Source organism: Chrysochloris asiatica, unplaced genomic scaffold, assembly GCF_000296735.1.
Source record: "Chrysochloris asiatica unplaced genomic scaffold, ChrAsi1.0 scaffold00007, whole genome shotgun sequence".
Taxonomy (NCBI): domain Eukaryota; kingdom Metazoa; phylum Chordata; class Mammalia; order Afrosoricida; family Chrysochloridae; genus Chrysochloris; species Chrysochloris asiatica.
This window is the reverse complement of record NW_006408525.1, coordinates 5,429,411-5,445,136: the sequence shown is the minus strand read 5'-3', so window position 1 is coordinate 5,445,136 and position 15,726 is coordinate 5,429,411. Positions and strand designations below refer to the sequence as shown.

Genomic DNA, 15,726 nt, shown 5'->3' with positions numbered 1-15,726 from the left:
TTAGAAATGAGTCCCTTGTCTGATATGTCATTGCAAAAGATTTTTTCCCATTCTGTGGGTTCCCTTTTTACTCTTCTGGTGAAGTCTTTTGATGCATATAAGTTTTTAATTTTTAGTATGTCCCACTCATCTATTTTGTCTACTTTTGTTTTTGTGGTTTTCAAAATGTTTTGTTGTCTGTGTATTCCCTGAATTAGTGCCCTTACATTTGTCCCTATTTTTTCATTGATGGCCTTCATAATTCTGGGATTCACATTTAGGTCCTTAGTCCATGTTGAGCTGGTTTTTGTATAAGGTGTGAGATGAAGGTCTTGTTTCAATCTTTTGCATATCGTTTTCTCTGCCCATTTTTTAACTGAGTTATTTGTCTTTTTCTTATAGAGGTGTTGAAGTTGTCTCTAAATTTTAGGTATTCGTCCCTTTTCTGACATGTCTCAATCACGGATTTTTCAGAAGCATATCACCAGGCCTTTCTTCCCAGGTGCCTCTGAGTGGACTCAAGTCCCTTGTCTGATATGTCATTGCCAAAATTTTTTTCCCAGTCTGTGGGTCCTCTTTTCACTCTTTTGGTGAATTTTTTTGATGTATGTAAGTGTCTAAGAGATTCCAGTCATCTATGGTGTCTTCTGCTAGTTGAATGTTTTCAATTATGTCTGATAGTGTATTTATGCCATATATCAGAGCCCCTAAGTTTGTCCCTATTTTTTCATTGATGATCTATATAGTTCTATGTTTTATAATCAGGTCTTTAATCCACATTGAGTTTGTTTTTGTATATGGTGTCAGATATGGGTCTTATTTCATTCTTCTATAAATAAATTCCCAGTTTTGCCAGCACCATCTGTTAAAGAGACTATCTCTCATTTAATGTGTTTTGGCCCTTTGTCAAAGATCAACTGGCTGTACATGGATGGATTTACTTCTGGATTTTCAATAGCTCCATTGATCTATGTATCTTCCATTGTACCAGTCTCAGACTGCTTTGACTACTGTGGCTGTAGATTTTGAGATCAGGAGGTGGGAGACCTCCTATTTGGTTCTTCTTCATTAGTAATGCTTTGCATATCCAGTGTCTTTCCTTTCCATAAAAAGTTAGTGATTAGTTTTTCCATCTCTTTAACGAATGATGTTGGAATCTGGATTGGAATTGTATTATATCTATAGATTGTCTTGGATAGTATTGACATTTTCACAATGTTATGTCTTCCTAACTATGAACATGGCATATTCTTCCATTTTTCTAAGTCTCTTAAACGATTTTGTAGTTTTCTTTGTATATGTCTTATGTTTCTCTGGTTAGATTTACCCCTAAGTACTTTTTCTTTTGGGTGGCTATTGTAAATAGTATTATGTTTTTCTGATTTCCTTTTCAGAGCTCTCATTATTAGTGTAAAGGAATGTAACTGATTTTTGTAAGCTGACCTTGTATCATGCCACTTTGTAGAATCTTTCAATGAGTTCCAATAATTTTTTTGCTGAGTCATTGTATGTATAACATCATATCATCTATGTATAGCATCACATGTATAGCATCTATGTATAGCATCATATCATCTGCAAATACACAGTTTTACTTCTTCTTTGCCAGTCTGGATGCCTTTAATTTCCCTTTCTTGCCACATAACACTAGTTAATGGACCTTTATTTTTAAAGGCATCTTAACAAAACTAAGACAAGTATATTTTAGTGACACAACTTGTCTGCAGCCATCCACTAATTTTAGAGATATGCTAAAACACTTTTGTTTAGAATTAAACCATGCATGTCTGAATTAGAATCCTGGTAGTAATACTTCCTGATTTACACTCCTAAATTCTTATATGTTGCCACAGTGTGCCAGGCTACAATCTAAATACATTCCATTTAATTTTTATAACAACTTAAAATCAAAGATACTACTCAAAATTATATATATTTTTAAGACAACACTTTAAAAGATTAATATTGTTTTAAAAAATTAAGATCAAGTTTAGAGCCTTAACATTACCTTCTAAGTTATACATTGTTAGCGTTCAAGCATTCAATGATTACTTACTACCATAGAGAGGTACCAGAATTTGGTTCTGGCCTTGGTATAAGTCCAAAATCTGTTATTGGGTTTTGGCTTTTGGAAAGACTGAAAACCAAAATGCCTACTCTAGTGTAATTTCTGAGATCCCTGAATTTTGCATAATCAACAATCAAGTGAACATGTGGCTACCACATCAGTTCAGCATTTATAAGATGATCAAGGCACATTATTTTGAATTTACTACTATATCAGAATACCAAACTCAAACTTACTGCTACTGAGTCGATTCAGACTCCTAACTACTCTATAGGATTTCTGAGGCTGTCAATCTTTAAAGGAGCAGACAGTCTCATCTTTTTCCTTTAGAGCAGCTGGTGGGTTTGAACTGACTTATCCAATAATGTGCTGGACTGCAATGTCAGTTTGAACTGCAAGGTCAGCGGTTCAAGCTCACCAGCTGCTCCTTGGAAACCCTATACATCAACTCGATGGCACTTAAAAACAGCAAGCAAATCAGAATATTTATTTCGTTTATTTGTTTTAAGGAACAGAAATTTATTTTCTCACAATTGTGTTGTTATCCAGTGCCATCAAGTTGGTTTCAACTCATAGCAACAATGTACAGGGTTTCTGAGGAGCAGCTACAGGGTTTGAACCATTGACCTTGTGGGTCAGTTTGTTGTTGTTGTTAAATGTCATCAAGTTGATTCCGACCCATAGCGACCCTATATAAGAGTTCCAAGGAGTAGCTGGTGAGCCTGAACCACCAACTTTGCAGTTCAAACAGTTTTGCAGTCTGACGCATTAACCCACAGTGCCACATCAGGGGGCCAGTTTAGGAGGCTAGAAATCTGAATTCAGAGCACAGGGTCTAGAGGAAGGTTCTCCTTCTGGTCACCTCTGGGGCTTCAACATAGCACTTACATGCCACCCTCTCTACACACCTCCTGTTCCTGCTTCTATGACTATGTTGCTTCTTAAAATTTAGAAGTGATTAAGTTTAAGACGGTTCCTACAATGACATGACCTCATTAACAACAAAGAAAACCATATCTCCAAACAGGCTGTTTACTTTTAAATGCAAGTACATTATCTTTGATGTAAGTTGGAGTAGAAAAAACTCATAAATGAGCTTTACAATTTTTCTTAAATAAAAATGCAAATGAAGGTTAACAATCTATAACAACACTACCCTTGCTTCTGAAACCGTTTCAGCAAGTAATGCATAAAAGTTTAGTCTGCGAGACTGCTTTAGTGAAACTGATTATACTAATCATAAAAAAAATCATATTTTCAAGTCAAGGAGTTGAGTAGGCTCTTATTCTTGGAAGGGAAAGAAAGTCAAGTAACTTGGTAGTCACACTGCCTTCACCTATATTTTGCATATCAGCCAAACAATATCTTGCTTCTTCAGCAATCTACTTTGAAAGTGACTATCTGTTATCTGTTGCATATTTCAAATATACATTCAATGACAGGAAGAGTTGTAACAGCAGAGAGTGCTGAGAAATAATTGTAGCTGCTCATAATGTCAAGCTATTAAAATGTAATACTAGAATTTTAAATATAATTATAAAAAACAATCTAAAACTTTTCCACATCTCAGGTTTATTTTTATATCCCAGAAGTTCACTCTGTGATGGTAATACTCAGCTTCTGCAGAATACTGATTTTAACAATGAGTCAGGCATCTGGTCAAAATACATTTTTGGTGCATCGCTAGTACTACATATTAGGCCCTGGGGATACAATAATTCACTCCTCAGGCGCTTACATCTTAGTGAACAACAAGAAAACAGGCATCTAGTAATCTCTGCTATGACACACTAAATACAAGGAGCACTGGAACCATGGAGAATAGAAGGCTACTTACACAGACTTGCAGTGGGGGTAGGGGGCAGGACAGAGGCAAGGGAGAGTCAAAAACGGTATTCCTGAGGAAGTGATGTCAAATTGATGTAAGAGTTAACCTTGGTAAATGAAGCTTAGAAGTAACAAGCTCAAAGGCAGAATCTGAAAGCCTTCTATCTGGCTGAAGAATGGAGTATAGTAGGTCAAGGCAGTGATGATGATAAAGAAAAAGGAAGAAGCTAGATCCTAAAGGGTGTTCTACAAAGAATGACCATATAATTTATTGTATAAACTGAGACATTTTACAGAGGGACAAGGAGTGATAGTAATCATTATGTGGGGACAACAGGCATAAATCAGAATTGTACTGAGCAAATCCAGACTTTGGTTAGCCTACTTGTTGTCATGTCATGGTGCTTGATTGACCTCCAGTGAAAACATGGAGTGCTTATCTTCTCTTTTTACCTTATACACTTTGCCTGAGTGACTTCATCCATCCCTTTGCCTTCACTGGCTCATTTCACAAATATCCGTTGAGGAAGCACTTCTGGGCACTGAAGTTACAAAGAAGAAAAGACACAGTTCCTGTGCTCATAAAGCTCTGTCTCAGGCAGACAAACATGCACAGAAACAATTCTGATGATACAATTGTACAATTTTAGCCCTGACATGTCTATTGAGCTCTAGAATCATATATGTGTCATTGTCTCTTAGATTATAAAACACAGAACTTTTCATTTCTTCTCCAAATTTGTTTTTCCTTCAGTTGGTCTGTTCTATCTCAAAATGATCCACCCAACTGCTTTAAGGCAATAACCCAAAAATAATCAATGTCTTAAATCAGGCTATCTTTCTTATTTCCATCCATTTTAACTTCTCTACGTCTTTCTAAAGAATACAGACCAAAGTGGGGCTTAAAAGTCTAATGAAGGCCTTATATTCAGTTAAGAAGGATAATTTCCATTACCTTGAATGCTACATTTTAATGACTAGATATCAGTACTATGTGGGACTGTTTTTTTCTACAATTGAACTCTGATGATTTATCTTCAGTTTATCGACAATCTTGATTTCCAGAACTGGACACTGCTACTGAGTTGGCTCTGACTTATAGGAACTCTATAGGACAGAGAAGAACTAGTCCACAGTTGCCGAGGGAAACAGAGAGCCTCAATTTTCTGTCTAGGATGGCTGGTGGGTTTCGAACTACTGACCTTTCAGTTAGTAGCCCAATACTTAACTCACGACACAATCTGATACATGCTGTTGTTATTGTTGCTATGCTCCTTCAAGTCGCTTCTGACTCACAATGACCCTGTATAGGGTTTCCAAGAGCGGCTGGTGGAGTTTGAACTGCCAACCTTTTAGTTACCAATCCAGTACTTATCCTACAGTACCACCCAGTCTCAATATTTGACCCTGTATCCTGAGGCTTCCTGCTCCCGTAAAGATTTACAGCCTAGGAAACCCTATACAGTATCACTAGGAGTCGGAACCAACTCTACTGCACACCACCACCATGACCACTTTGTGGAGAAGGTAGAAATGGGAGTAAAGTTGTAGGTAAAATGTCTATATTCATAACTACCTCAGAAACTGCTGTGTAAAACAACAACTTAGACTGTAAAAAGTAGTTCTGGTAGCGTAATGGTTACTCATTGGGATGCTAACCGAAAGGTCAACAGTTCAAATCTACCAGCTGCTCCATGGGAGAAAAATGATGCTTGTTGCTTCCATAAAGATTTACAGCCTCAGAAACCCTATATAGGTTTGCCACCATACTGTGAAAGGCAATTTTAACGTGTCTCCTATCTATTCTCTGATCTGATCACTCTTTTGTTCTCAACCCTTCTACAGCATTCTATCATAGCCCAATAAAATTCCAAATCCAACAACAGTTTACCAAATGATACATGATTTGGATCCTGGCTATACTTTCTACTTTCTTTCTCTAATATGCTATGTTCCAGGCACATCGGTCTCTTTGCTGTTTCTCCAGCATGCCAAACAAGTCCCTATTTCAGAAACATTACACCTGCTGTTTCTCTTCTAGGAGTTTGCCTCAAAAAATCCATTGAACTTCCTCTTTCACTAAATGATTCTATTTCTACTTACATGCTCTTTTCACTAAAAGGCCTTGCCTGTCTACCTCATCTAAAAGAACATTCTTGAGACACTTTCATTCACCCTACCTGACATTAACTTGACAATATAGTATGTATATTACTTATTGTCAGGAGTCCTGGTGTGGAGCTATGGGTTAATGAACTGGACTGCAAATCTGTTTGAACTACAAGGCTGATGGTTCAAACTCACCAACCGCTCCTTGAAAACCCTATACAGGGTCGCTATGGGTCGGAACTTAACAACAACAACATTGCTTATTGTCATTTTCCTCTCCATGAGACAAAAATTTTGTTTTGCTCATGAATTCCGAGCATCTAAAACAGGGCCTACTCATTAAATACTTGTTGAATGAATGCATGAGTAGATTTTCAGGATATATTAAATTTGAAACCATGTCTGGAATGGTGAATACAAAATGTTAGCTGTTTATTGGTGGGAACTGATTTTTACATCATTTGTGCTAATGTTCATTTTTCAATTTTTTTAAGCAATAAATTTGTATTACTTAGATACTAAACCACTAGGGCTCCTAGATACTAAACAATGAATACAGTGGTAGCACAAGCAAAAAGTGTAAATAAATCCTAAAAAGAATCAGGAAAATTTTTGAAAGACAGTCCTGTAAGTAGACATTAGCAATCTAATAGTGAAAATAAACCAACATTTGAATTTCCTTCCCCAACACTTCCTAACAGTGTGATCTCAAGTTATTTACAGGCATTCTTCAGAGTTTGTAGGTTTGGTTCCAGACCACCACAATGAAGCAAATATTACCATAAAACAAATCCCACGAATTTTTTTGTTTCCCAGTACCTATGATCTGTTTACACTATACCATACTGTAGTCTATTAAGTGTGTTTAACAGCATTATGAAAAGGTGTGAAATATTATTACAATTACCAACATGTGACAGAGGCATGAAGTGGGCATGGCCTAATGGGCTTGCTCCAGGCAGAGTTGCCCAAAACCTTCAATTTGTTTAAAAAGAATAAATAACCGCGAAGAGCAATAAAGGTATGCCTGTAAGTGCATGGAGCCTAAATTTCTTCTGGAAAATGTAGTCATAATAGCGCCTACCTCATAAGGTTGTTTTTGAAAGAGACCATGTGCGTAACCTTTGTACAATGTCTGGCATGCAGTAAGAATTCAACAAATGGTGGCTATTAAAATAGTAATGATAATAGTAATAAAAGATGTTGGGACATACCTAGCCCTCAAGATTGACATCAGAGTGGACCACCACATCCTCTCATCATTGTGCCTCAATTTAGGCCTCTGAAGCCCAAAGAGGGGATGATTCTTTCCAGAGAAGACAATTTCGACGATCCAGCAGCAGCTGAATAAAGCGTACCCTGCTCAGCCAATCAATCTGGTTAATCCATGGGTGGCATTCCAACACCCCGATATGTGAGGTGGCCACTTCTCGACGTCCTTGGGCCTAGTCCCTTAGCCTCAGTTTCCTTTGCTGCACGAGGGGGCGGAGGGCGAGCAGTGCGTAGAGGTAGGAATGTCAAAAAACACAAGATCAAAACAGTACCGGTCGGGTCCACCTCACCACGTTGTGAAGGGGCTCAAACGGCACTATGCACAGGGAAGCCTCTGGCGACAGGCAAAGCGCCCCCAAGGAAAGAATGATAACTGCTCGGACTCAAAAGTCTGAGAAGCCGCGGCGCGGCGCGGGCAGGGGACGAAGAGAGAACGGTGGAGGTGGAGGGGGTCGCGCGGACCTAGGCTGGGGAAAAGAGTGAGAGGGGGCCGAGGCCGCAAAGGGGGTGGTGGCGGCGGGCGCGCGGCGCGCTCGCGGCTGCGCCGCTCAGGAGCGAGCACGCAAGCCAAAGGGCGTGCGCGTGGCCTGCGGCTCATAGGCGCGGAGGAGGGAAACGTGGCAAGGTGAGGCGTGAGGTTCCGTAGGGTGGGCGGGTGGCGGGATGCGAGCCCCTCTAGCGGGACGAGGGGGTAGCGGGGACAACAAGGGGCTGCCGGGGTGGAGGCGAGGGGATGCAGGTCCTGCAGTGAGAGAGACGCGGTGGGAGGACGGCGTCAGATCACGCTGTGGGGGGAGGGTGGTGCGACTCCCCGCCTGACCCTGACCCCGCCCCGTGGCGTCTGGCCCCGCCTTTCTAGTGGGTGGTACCGCAGGGCCCCAGCCTCGGTTTTCTGATCTTTGCAATGGAGCGCTTAATAACACTAATAACAGCTGTGTGTCTTGCCTTTGACGATGTTACCACATTAAGTTTTCACGTAGGCCTTCCAAGGTCAGTATTTTAGCTCCATTTTAGAGCTAAGGAGAATTGAGGTTCAGGTAATGTGACTTGCAAGAGATCATACAGCTTTGAAGGAACAAAGTTAGGGTTTGATTCCATGTGTGGAAAACTCCAAGGCCTGCATCCAAGGCCTGCATTTTTACTGTGCGCCACCTGAATCTAACATCTCACATACGCTCCTTCCTCTTCCCAGTAAGTTGTTTGAATTTATCAAACGATGACTTGGTAGCCATCCTCTCAAGGATTTTAGCGTCAGAAAGGTGGTCTCTTGTGAATAAAAAGAAAAAAAGACTATGCATATTGAAATACTGTGCTTATGGCAAGGAGAATTTCAGCTTGTTGGCTTATCAGAATGTGTTCCTTACATTCTTCACTTAACCATCTCTGGTAACCTCAATGGAAATGCCAGTGGGGTCACAACTTTGTAAAATACTGTTCAAGTAGCAATCTTTCAGGCCCTCCTCCTTTGACAAAGGTGCATGAGGAAGGGTTATGAAGATAAAGAGAGATGCTATACTCCACAAGGTTAGTAGTTCAGATCCACCAGTGGCTACTTGGAAATCCTATTCAGAGTTGCCCTGAGTTGGAATTGACTGGATGCACTTACAATTTAACATCATTTAAGACATTTGCATTAGAATCAACCCAGACTTGTTGCCGACTCCATGTATGCCATTGTAGGGGCTGGCGGAATGGAACCTCTGGAACCTCTGGCCTTTCGGTTAGTAGTTGAATATGTTAACCATTTGCGCCACCCAGACTCAAGAAGCCTCAGGCATTATTTTATTCTTGAGGGTATAATGTTAAATGTCATCAAGTCAGTTCTGATTCATAGCTATCCTGTATAAGGTTTCTGAGGAGCAGCTGATGGGTTTGAACTGCCAACTTTTTAGTTAGCAATCCAGTACTATACTACAGCACTACACCAGGACTCTGAGTGTATAATTCCTTTTGTTAAACTTATTTTTCTTTAAAGACTTATTTTTCCTAGGATTACAGCAAAGGGAAGATCCCCTCCCACAAAAAAACAAAAAACAAAACTAATTGACAGCCATGTAATCTGAGTGTTGCCTACACTTAATGATGGATTAATTCCCTGTGCTAAAAATAATAGTAAAAGAAATCACTCCTAGAGAACAGACACAAGTTAACCTGTGAACCAACTTTTATTTGTTCAATCCATTTGCATTTATTGAATTTCTTCTATGTGTTTGACATGGTGCTTTGGTACTTGTAAATTATACAAATTTATATTGGATGATGTCACTGTTTTTATTTAATCTAGAAGTATGCATCCAGAAGTTAATTTCTAATAAAGTAGAATGTAAAAAGTACTGGAAAAGAGATAGCTGAAAAGCTGAATGTAGAAATCATCTAGTGTGAAATGTGCTGTCTTTTTTTCCTTCAGAGAAGATACTTAGGGCATTGTGCATACCTACTAAATACTTTTAAACAAGTAAATGGATGAACAAATGAATTTTGCATTAAGATTCCTTGGTTTGAGAGAGTCCTAGGTTCTGGGCCTGCCAGCTTTGTTTTCTCCTTCTGGACCCGAGGCTTCTTCTACAAACATGCTTCAGCAGATCCTCAGTCAGTCCAAGAAACACCCGAGCTTGGTATTTCTCTTCGTATTTATTGGAGCTGGAGGTATTTGAGCAGCACTGTATGTCATGCATCTGGCATTGCTGAAGACAGATGTTAGTTGGGACAGAAACACTAATTCAGAACCATGAAACAAACTGATCCCAATGAGCTATACAAATTCTCTACTCAGTGAATGTGGATTACAGCAGATTGAAGAAAAAAGGCCCTGACTTCTAAATGAAATGTTTTCCCTTAAAGTTGCTTAGAATGAATGTCTTCCAGAAGCCATCCACACAATTTCCCACTTAACCAGAATATCTTTGTTCCCTTAAATGCAAGAAATCATGTTGATGTATAGTGTTGGGATTTACACTGAATAATAAATACCTGAAACTTGGGAGAAAAAAAAAGATTCCTTGGTTTCCAGTAAAGATACTCATTCAGATGAAAGTGTTATTGGAAAGAGAATTGAGACAAGAGCTGGGTCCACTCCGGGTACCTCAACAGTTGGAAGTCAAAGATCCAATTCTTTGACTGGAGAATGACGACTCCAACTCCTTTTTTGCCCTGTATGTCTTAGCAAGATTCAGATTTCTGTAAGAAGAGATCTGGCTGCTCTTGCTTATATGGGAATAAGGCAGGAAGCCTAGCAAGCCTCTTAGAAAGAGTTACTAGAAAAGCAAAGACTGTCTCAATGACATGAAGTCTCTGGTTCCTTCTGATACCCCCATCTCCTGGCTCAGTGCCTGGGATTTACACAGTAAGTGCTCGGTTAATGTTCATTGAGTAGAATATCAGTGGTGGATGATTTATAAGAACTGGAGCCCCATTTCCCCTCGGAGAAGCCCCTTGAGCAGCTATGATGGATCCGGCTGAGGCCCTCATGCAACCCAAATCCTAACATCTGCTGCTTGAGCTCTCCAAATCTCCCTGAGTCAGGGACCTAGGGGGCATGAAAGCATTAATCCCAAGACCTTGCCTATTTTACAATCTGTTTACTATAACCAGACCACCCATGTTGTTGTTAAGTGTCATCCAGTTGGTATAGGGATTCTGAAAGCTATAAATATTTGGGAGCAGAAAGCCTCATCTTTCTCACACAGAATGGCTGGTAGACCCAAACCACCAACCTTATGTTTCGAAATCCAGTGTGATACCTACAGAGCCACCTCATTCCCCCACCTTGAAGGATGACCTTTCCTTGGTGAAGGAAAAAGCCAGCCCTTGGGAGCGGCTGAAACCTTAGTAACATCCCATCATAAATTTTGTCTGCTCCTACCACAGACCTTTACAGTGGAATCCATCTTGAGGAAATACTGCCCACGTACCCAATTAGCATGGCCTCTCCTAAATGGGCCATTTCCTGGAAGTCCCCTCCTATGAATAAACATGATGCCCTTTCCCCACCAAAACCTTTCAAACCTCAGTAAAACCTTTGTACTGGGAAACCGGTATTAAACATTTTCTTAAGCCCTCCCCAACTCTGCTTGCATCTCTCTCTCCTCTAATAGACTTTTGCTCAGATGGAAACCCTGCCTCACCTGACTATTCTTAATCAGTAGAAGGCAACACACCCCATTTGTGAAGATTAGAGGTACGGTTAATACTCCCTGTAACAGGAGTGGGTGGTGGAGGGAGTTCTGAGATTAGCAGCCTCCTAGGACCATATGAAATGTGGGAGGGTCAGTTCCCCAAAGGAAAAATAGTTAGAGAAGTGATGCTGTTCATTATAAATATGTAGTATCTATTGAGGAATGAGTATGGGCCAGGCACTGTATTATTTTTATGGGTTGTATTTGGTTATGATAGGTAGTTTTTACAACTATATATTTTCTGCTGTTGAGTGCCATCAAGTCGCCTTCAGCTCATAGGGACCCTGTATAGGGTTTCAAACGAGTGGCTTGTGGGTTTGAACGGCCAGCCTTGCAGTTTGCAGTTTAGTGCTTATCCTACAGTACCACATCAGGACTCCATATATTCTCTAGGAAGTACATAATACACCTCGTTTTACAGAAGAAGGAAATAGGCTTATAGAGATAAAATTATTGGTTCAACATTATAAAGCCAGGATATGGTAGAACTGAGTACATTGCATTATCCTTTCTTTTTCTTGTCTTTTTGAATTATTTCCTGATCCATGCACTATGTTTGTTTGTAGGAGCTCATCAAGTTTTGGCGTATGTGTTGGCGATTTCTAAAATCTTGACAGAATTCTGCAGTGAAGAAGATCAAAGCTGTAGACTTTGGCAGTCAGGGAATGGACCGTTTGGGTTCCTTTAGCAGTAAGTACAGTGGAAATAAATCCCATGTGGAAGTTGATTAAGGAAGAGTAATAAAGACTTTTTTGGTCTTAACTTTTTGTTCTGAATTAAATGAAGGCTTACAGACAAGATCATCTATATGATACTCAACAAATCATACACTTTGTTTCATCTCGATGTAGTTCCCTCCATGCAACATCAGTTGTCCTGCTTCCTCCCTATGGTTATTCATTTACAAATACTCTCTTTCATTCAAATTTTCATTTATATCACATATTTCATATATGGGATGTATATATCATACCCATTCAACCTGTGTCTCTGTTCACGTATCTATATACTGTTGTTCGAGGGTTGTGTATATATTACTGTTGACCTCTGTTCATTCCCTTTAGCCCTTCCACCTCCCTGTGTCTTCACCTATTTTCATCATTCTTCTGCCAACCTCCCTCTTCTTGTATATTCCCTGTCACCTGAGTTAACATGTGTCTACCGTCTAGTTAGTAACTACTGTTCTTCCCTTCTACCCCTGGTAACCATCAAAGAATGCTTCTTTTAGTATGAAAACCTGTCTTGTGTTTTACAATAGTGGTCTCATACAATATTTGTCCTTTTGTGATTGACATATGTTACTCAACATAGTGTCCTCCGGGTTCATTGGTTTTCTGAGTGTTAAGCAGATTATTCAACATTGCCTAATATTCCATTGTCTGTATGTGCCAAAGTTTCTTTAATACATTCTTCCATTGATGGGCATTTAGGCTGTCGACATCTTTTTGCTATCGTGAGTCATGTTGCAATGAACACCAGTGTGCATATATCTCCTCGTGTCCTGGCTCTTATTTCTTGTGGATATATGCCAAGTAGCGGGATTTCTGGGTCATATGGTATTTCTATTTCCAACTTTCTAAGGAATTGCCATACCGTTTTCCAGAGTGGTTAAACCATTTTACAGTCCTACCAACAATATAGGAGGGTCCCAGTCTCTCCAGACCCTTGTCAGAATTTGTTGTTTTCTGTATTTTTGAATTTTGTTATTAGTGTTGATGTGAGATGAGATCTCATTATTATTTTGATTTGCTTTTTGGCACTGTGTTAATGCATTAGACTGCAAAGCTGGTTTGAACCTCAAGGGCAGTGGTTCAGGCTCACCAGCCGCTCCTTGGGAAACCTATACAGGGTCGCTATGGGTAGGAACTAACTCGACAGCACTTAACATTTCATTGTTAACATTTCTTCATGTGTTTGTTGGCTGTCTAAATGTCTTCTTTGGTGAACTGTATGTTCATGCCCTGTGCCCAGTTTTTGATTGAATTGTCATTTCTTTGCAGAGGTGTGGTAATTTTCTATAAATTTTAGCGATTAGTCCCTTCTCTGATATGTCATTTCAGAAGATTTATTTCCTAATCTTTTGGCTCTCTTTTTACTCTTTAGGCGAAATCTTTTGATGCACATGCGTATCTAATTTTTAGAAGGTCTCAGTCATCTATGGTGTCTTCTGCTGTTTGTGTGTTTTTAGTAATGTTTGATAGTATGTTTATGCCATGTATTAGAGTCCCTAAGTTTGTCTTTTTTTTTTTCCATTCATGATCATTATAGTTCTGGGATTTATATTTAGGTCTTTAATCCACATTGAGTTTGGTTTTGGTGTGGGATATGGGTCTTGTTTCATTCTTCTGCAAATGGATTCCTAGTTTTGCCAGCAGTATTTGTTGAAGAGACTATCTTTTCCCCATAATGTGTTTTGGCACTTTTTCAAAGATCAACTGACTGTATGTGGATGGATTTACTTCTGGGTTCTCAATTTTATTCCAAAGATCCATGTATCTTTGTCTGTACCAGTACCAGGCTGTTTGACTGTGGATATATAGTAACTTTTGGGAACAGGGAGTGAGAGGCCTCCAACTTCATTCATCATAAGTAATGCTTTGCTTACTTGAGGTCTCTTTCCTCTCTCTATAAAGTTAGTGATCATTTTTTCATCTCTTTAAAGAGCAAAGTTGGAATTTGGATTGGGATTGTGTTATATCTATAGATTGCTTTGGGTAGTATTGACATTTTCACAATGTTAAATCTTCCTGTCCATGAACATGGTATATTGTTCCTTTTTTGTAAGTCCCTTTTGGTTTCTTGTAGTAATGTGTGGCACTGTGGGTTAATGTGCTGGACTGCAGAGTTGGTTTGAATTGCAAGGTCAGCGATTCAAGCTCACCAGCTGCTCCTCGGAAACCCTGTACAGGGTCGCTATGGGTCAGAACTGACTTGACAGCACTTAACAACAACAAGTATTGTTTTGTTTTGTTTTGTTTTAAGTTTTTATTGTGAACTGAGTGATAGTTTATATGGGAGAACATTAGCTTTGCGCCATACTTCATTGCAATGATTACAATCTTCATGCATCATCATTCTACAGTATTTGCTTCCATTCCCTCTGTTTTTTTTTGTTTTTGTTTTTTGGAGGGGAGGTGTACATAGAAACACTCAGGAATAATAATTTAAACAACCAAAAGGGCACATTCTGCGAGCCTACAACCAGGCTGTCAGCACCTAATCCCTCTCTTTCCATGAGTCCAGAGTCCTCAGCTGCTCCCTCTTTTCATGTCTTAACAAATAATGTTTGTTTTTTAATGTTTTATTGTGAATTATGTGATAGTTTACATGAGAGAACATTAGCTTTACATTCATCGTATCGTATATCGTTTCATTTCCATGGTTGCAGTCCTCTCCATGCATCATCAACCAACCAAAGAGTATATACCCTGCACACAGCCTCTCTCCCTCTCTGGGTCTAAAGTCCCCAGCCGCTCCATCACTCCACGTCATCGTCTCTGCCTCCATCTCTGGCTTCACTGCTTCCCTGGATAGGGTCTCACTCTCTGCTCTTCTCCCTTGATGATCCCAGGGATCTCTGCTCTTAGACTGCAAAGTCAGTCACTCCCCTCCTTTTGTTACAAAACATCTACCTTTACATTTCCAACCCTCACAATCAGTCCTGATAATAATTATTCACTATTGTATCACAAGAGACCTAGCTACATCTCCTTTCATCAGCCCCGCCCAGACAGATTGGATACTACTCAGTGGAGATTCTACCTTCCTCCACGCCCTCTGGATCTAGGCTTCTTCTTGAGAGCTTGTAAGCCAGTCACTTCTTGCCTTTGTAGCACCCCCCATTTTGGGTAGCTAATGTCCAAGTTGCCCATTTCTGTCTAAACAAATAATGTTTTATAGGTTTCTTTGTATAGGTCTTTTGTTTCACTGGTTAGATTTATTCATAAGTATTTCATCTTTTGGGTGGCTGTTGTAAAATGGTATTGCTTTCCTGATTTCCTTTTCAGAGCTGTTTTTATTAGTGTATAGGAATCCAACTGATTTTTGTGTATTGGTCTTATACCTTGCCACTTGGCTTAATATTTCAATGAGTTCTGATAATTTTCTTGCTTAGTTATTGGGATTTTCTATGTATAGAATCATACCATCTGTAAATAGAGAGAGTTTTACTTTTTATGGCCAATTTGTTGTTGTTGTTGTTATGTGCCGTGGAGTCGGAAACGACTCATAGCGACCCTGTACAGGGTTTCCGAGGGTGTAAATCTTTACGGGAGTAGAAAGCCTCATCTTTCTCCC

The 15,726-nt window shown here is 39.7% G+C and overlaps 1 protein-coding gene across 1 annotated transcript in view; it reads left to right on the top strand.

Moving 5' to 3' along the window:
* Positions 1-11,995: 11,995 nt before the first annotated feature.
* TADA2A (transcriptional adaptor 2A) overlaps positions 11,996-15,726 on the top strand; it is a 75,266-nt gene continuing 71,535 nt past the window's right edge. The window contains exon 1 of the mRNA XM_006832344.1: positions 11,996-12,120. Within this exon, the coding sequence (XP_006832407.1) occupies positions 12,096-12,120 (25 nt within the window). The 5' untranslated portion in view covers positions 11,996-12,095. The remainder of the gene's footprint in view (positions 12,121-15,726) is intronic.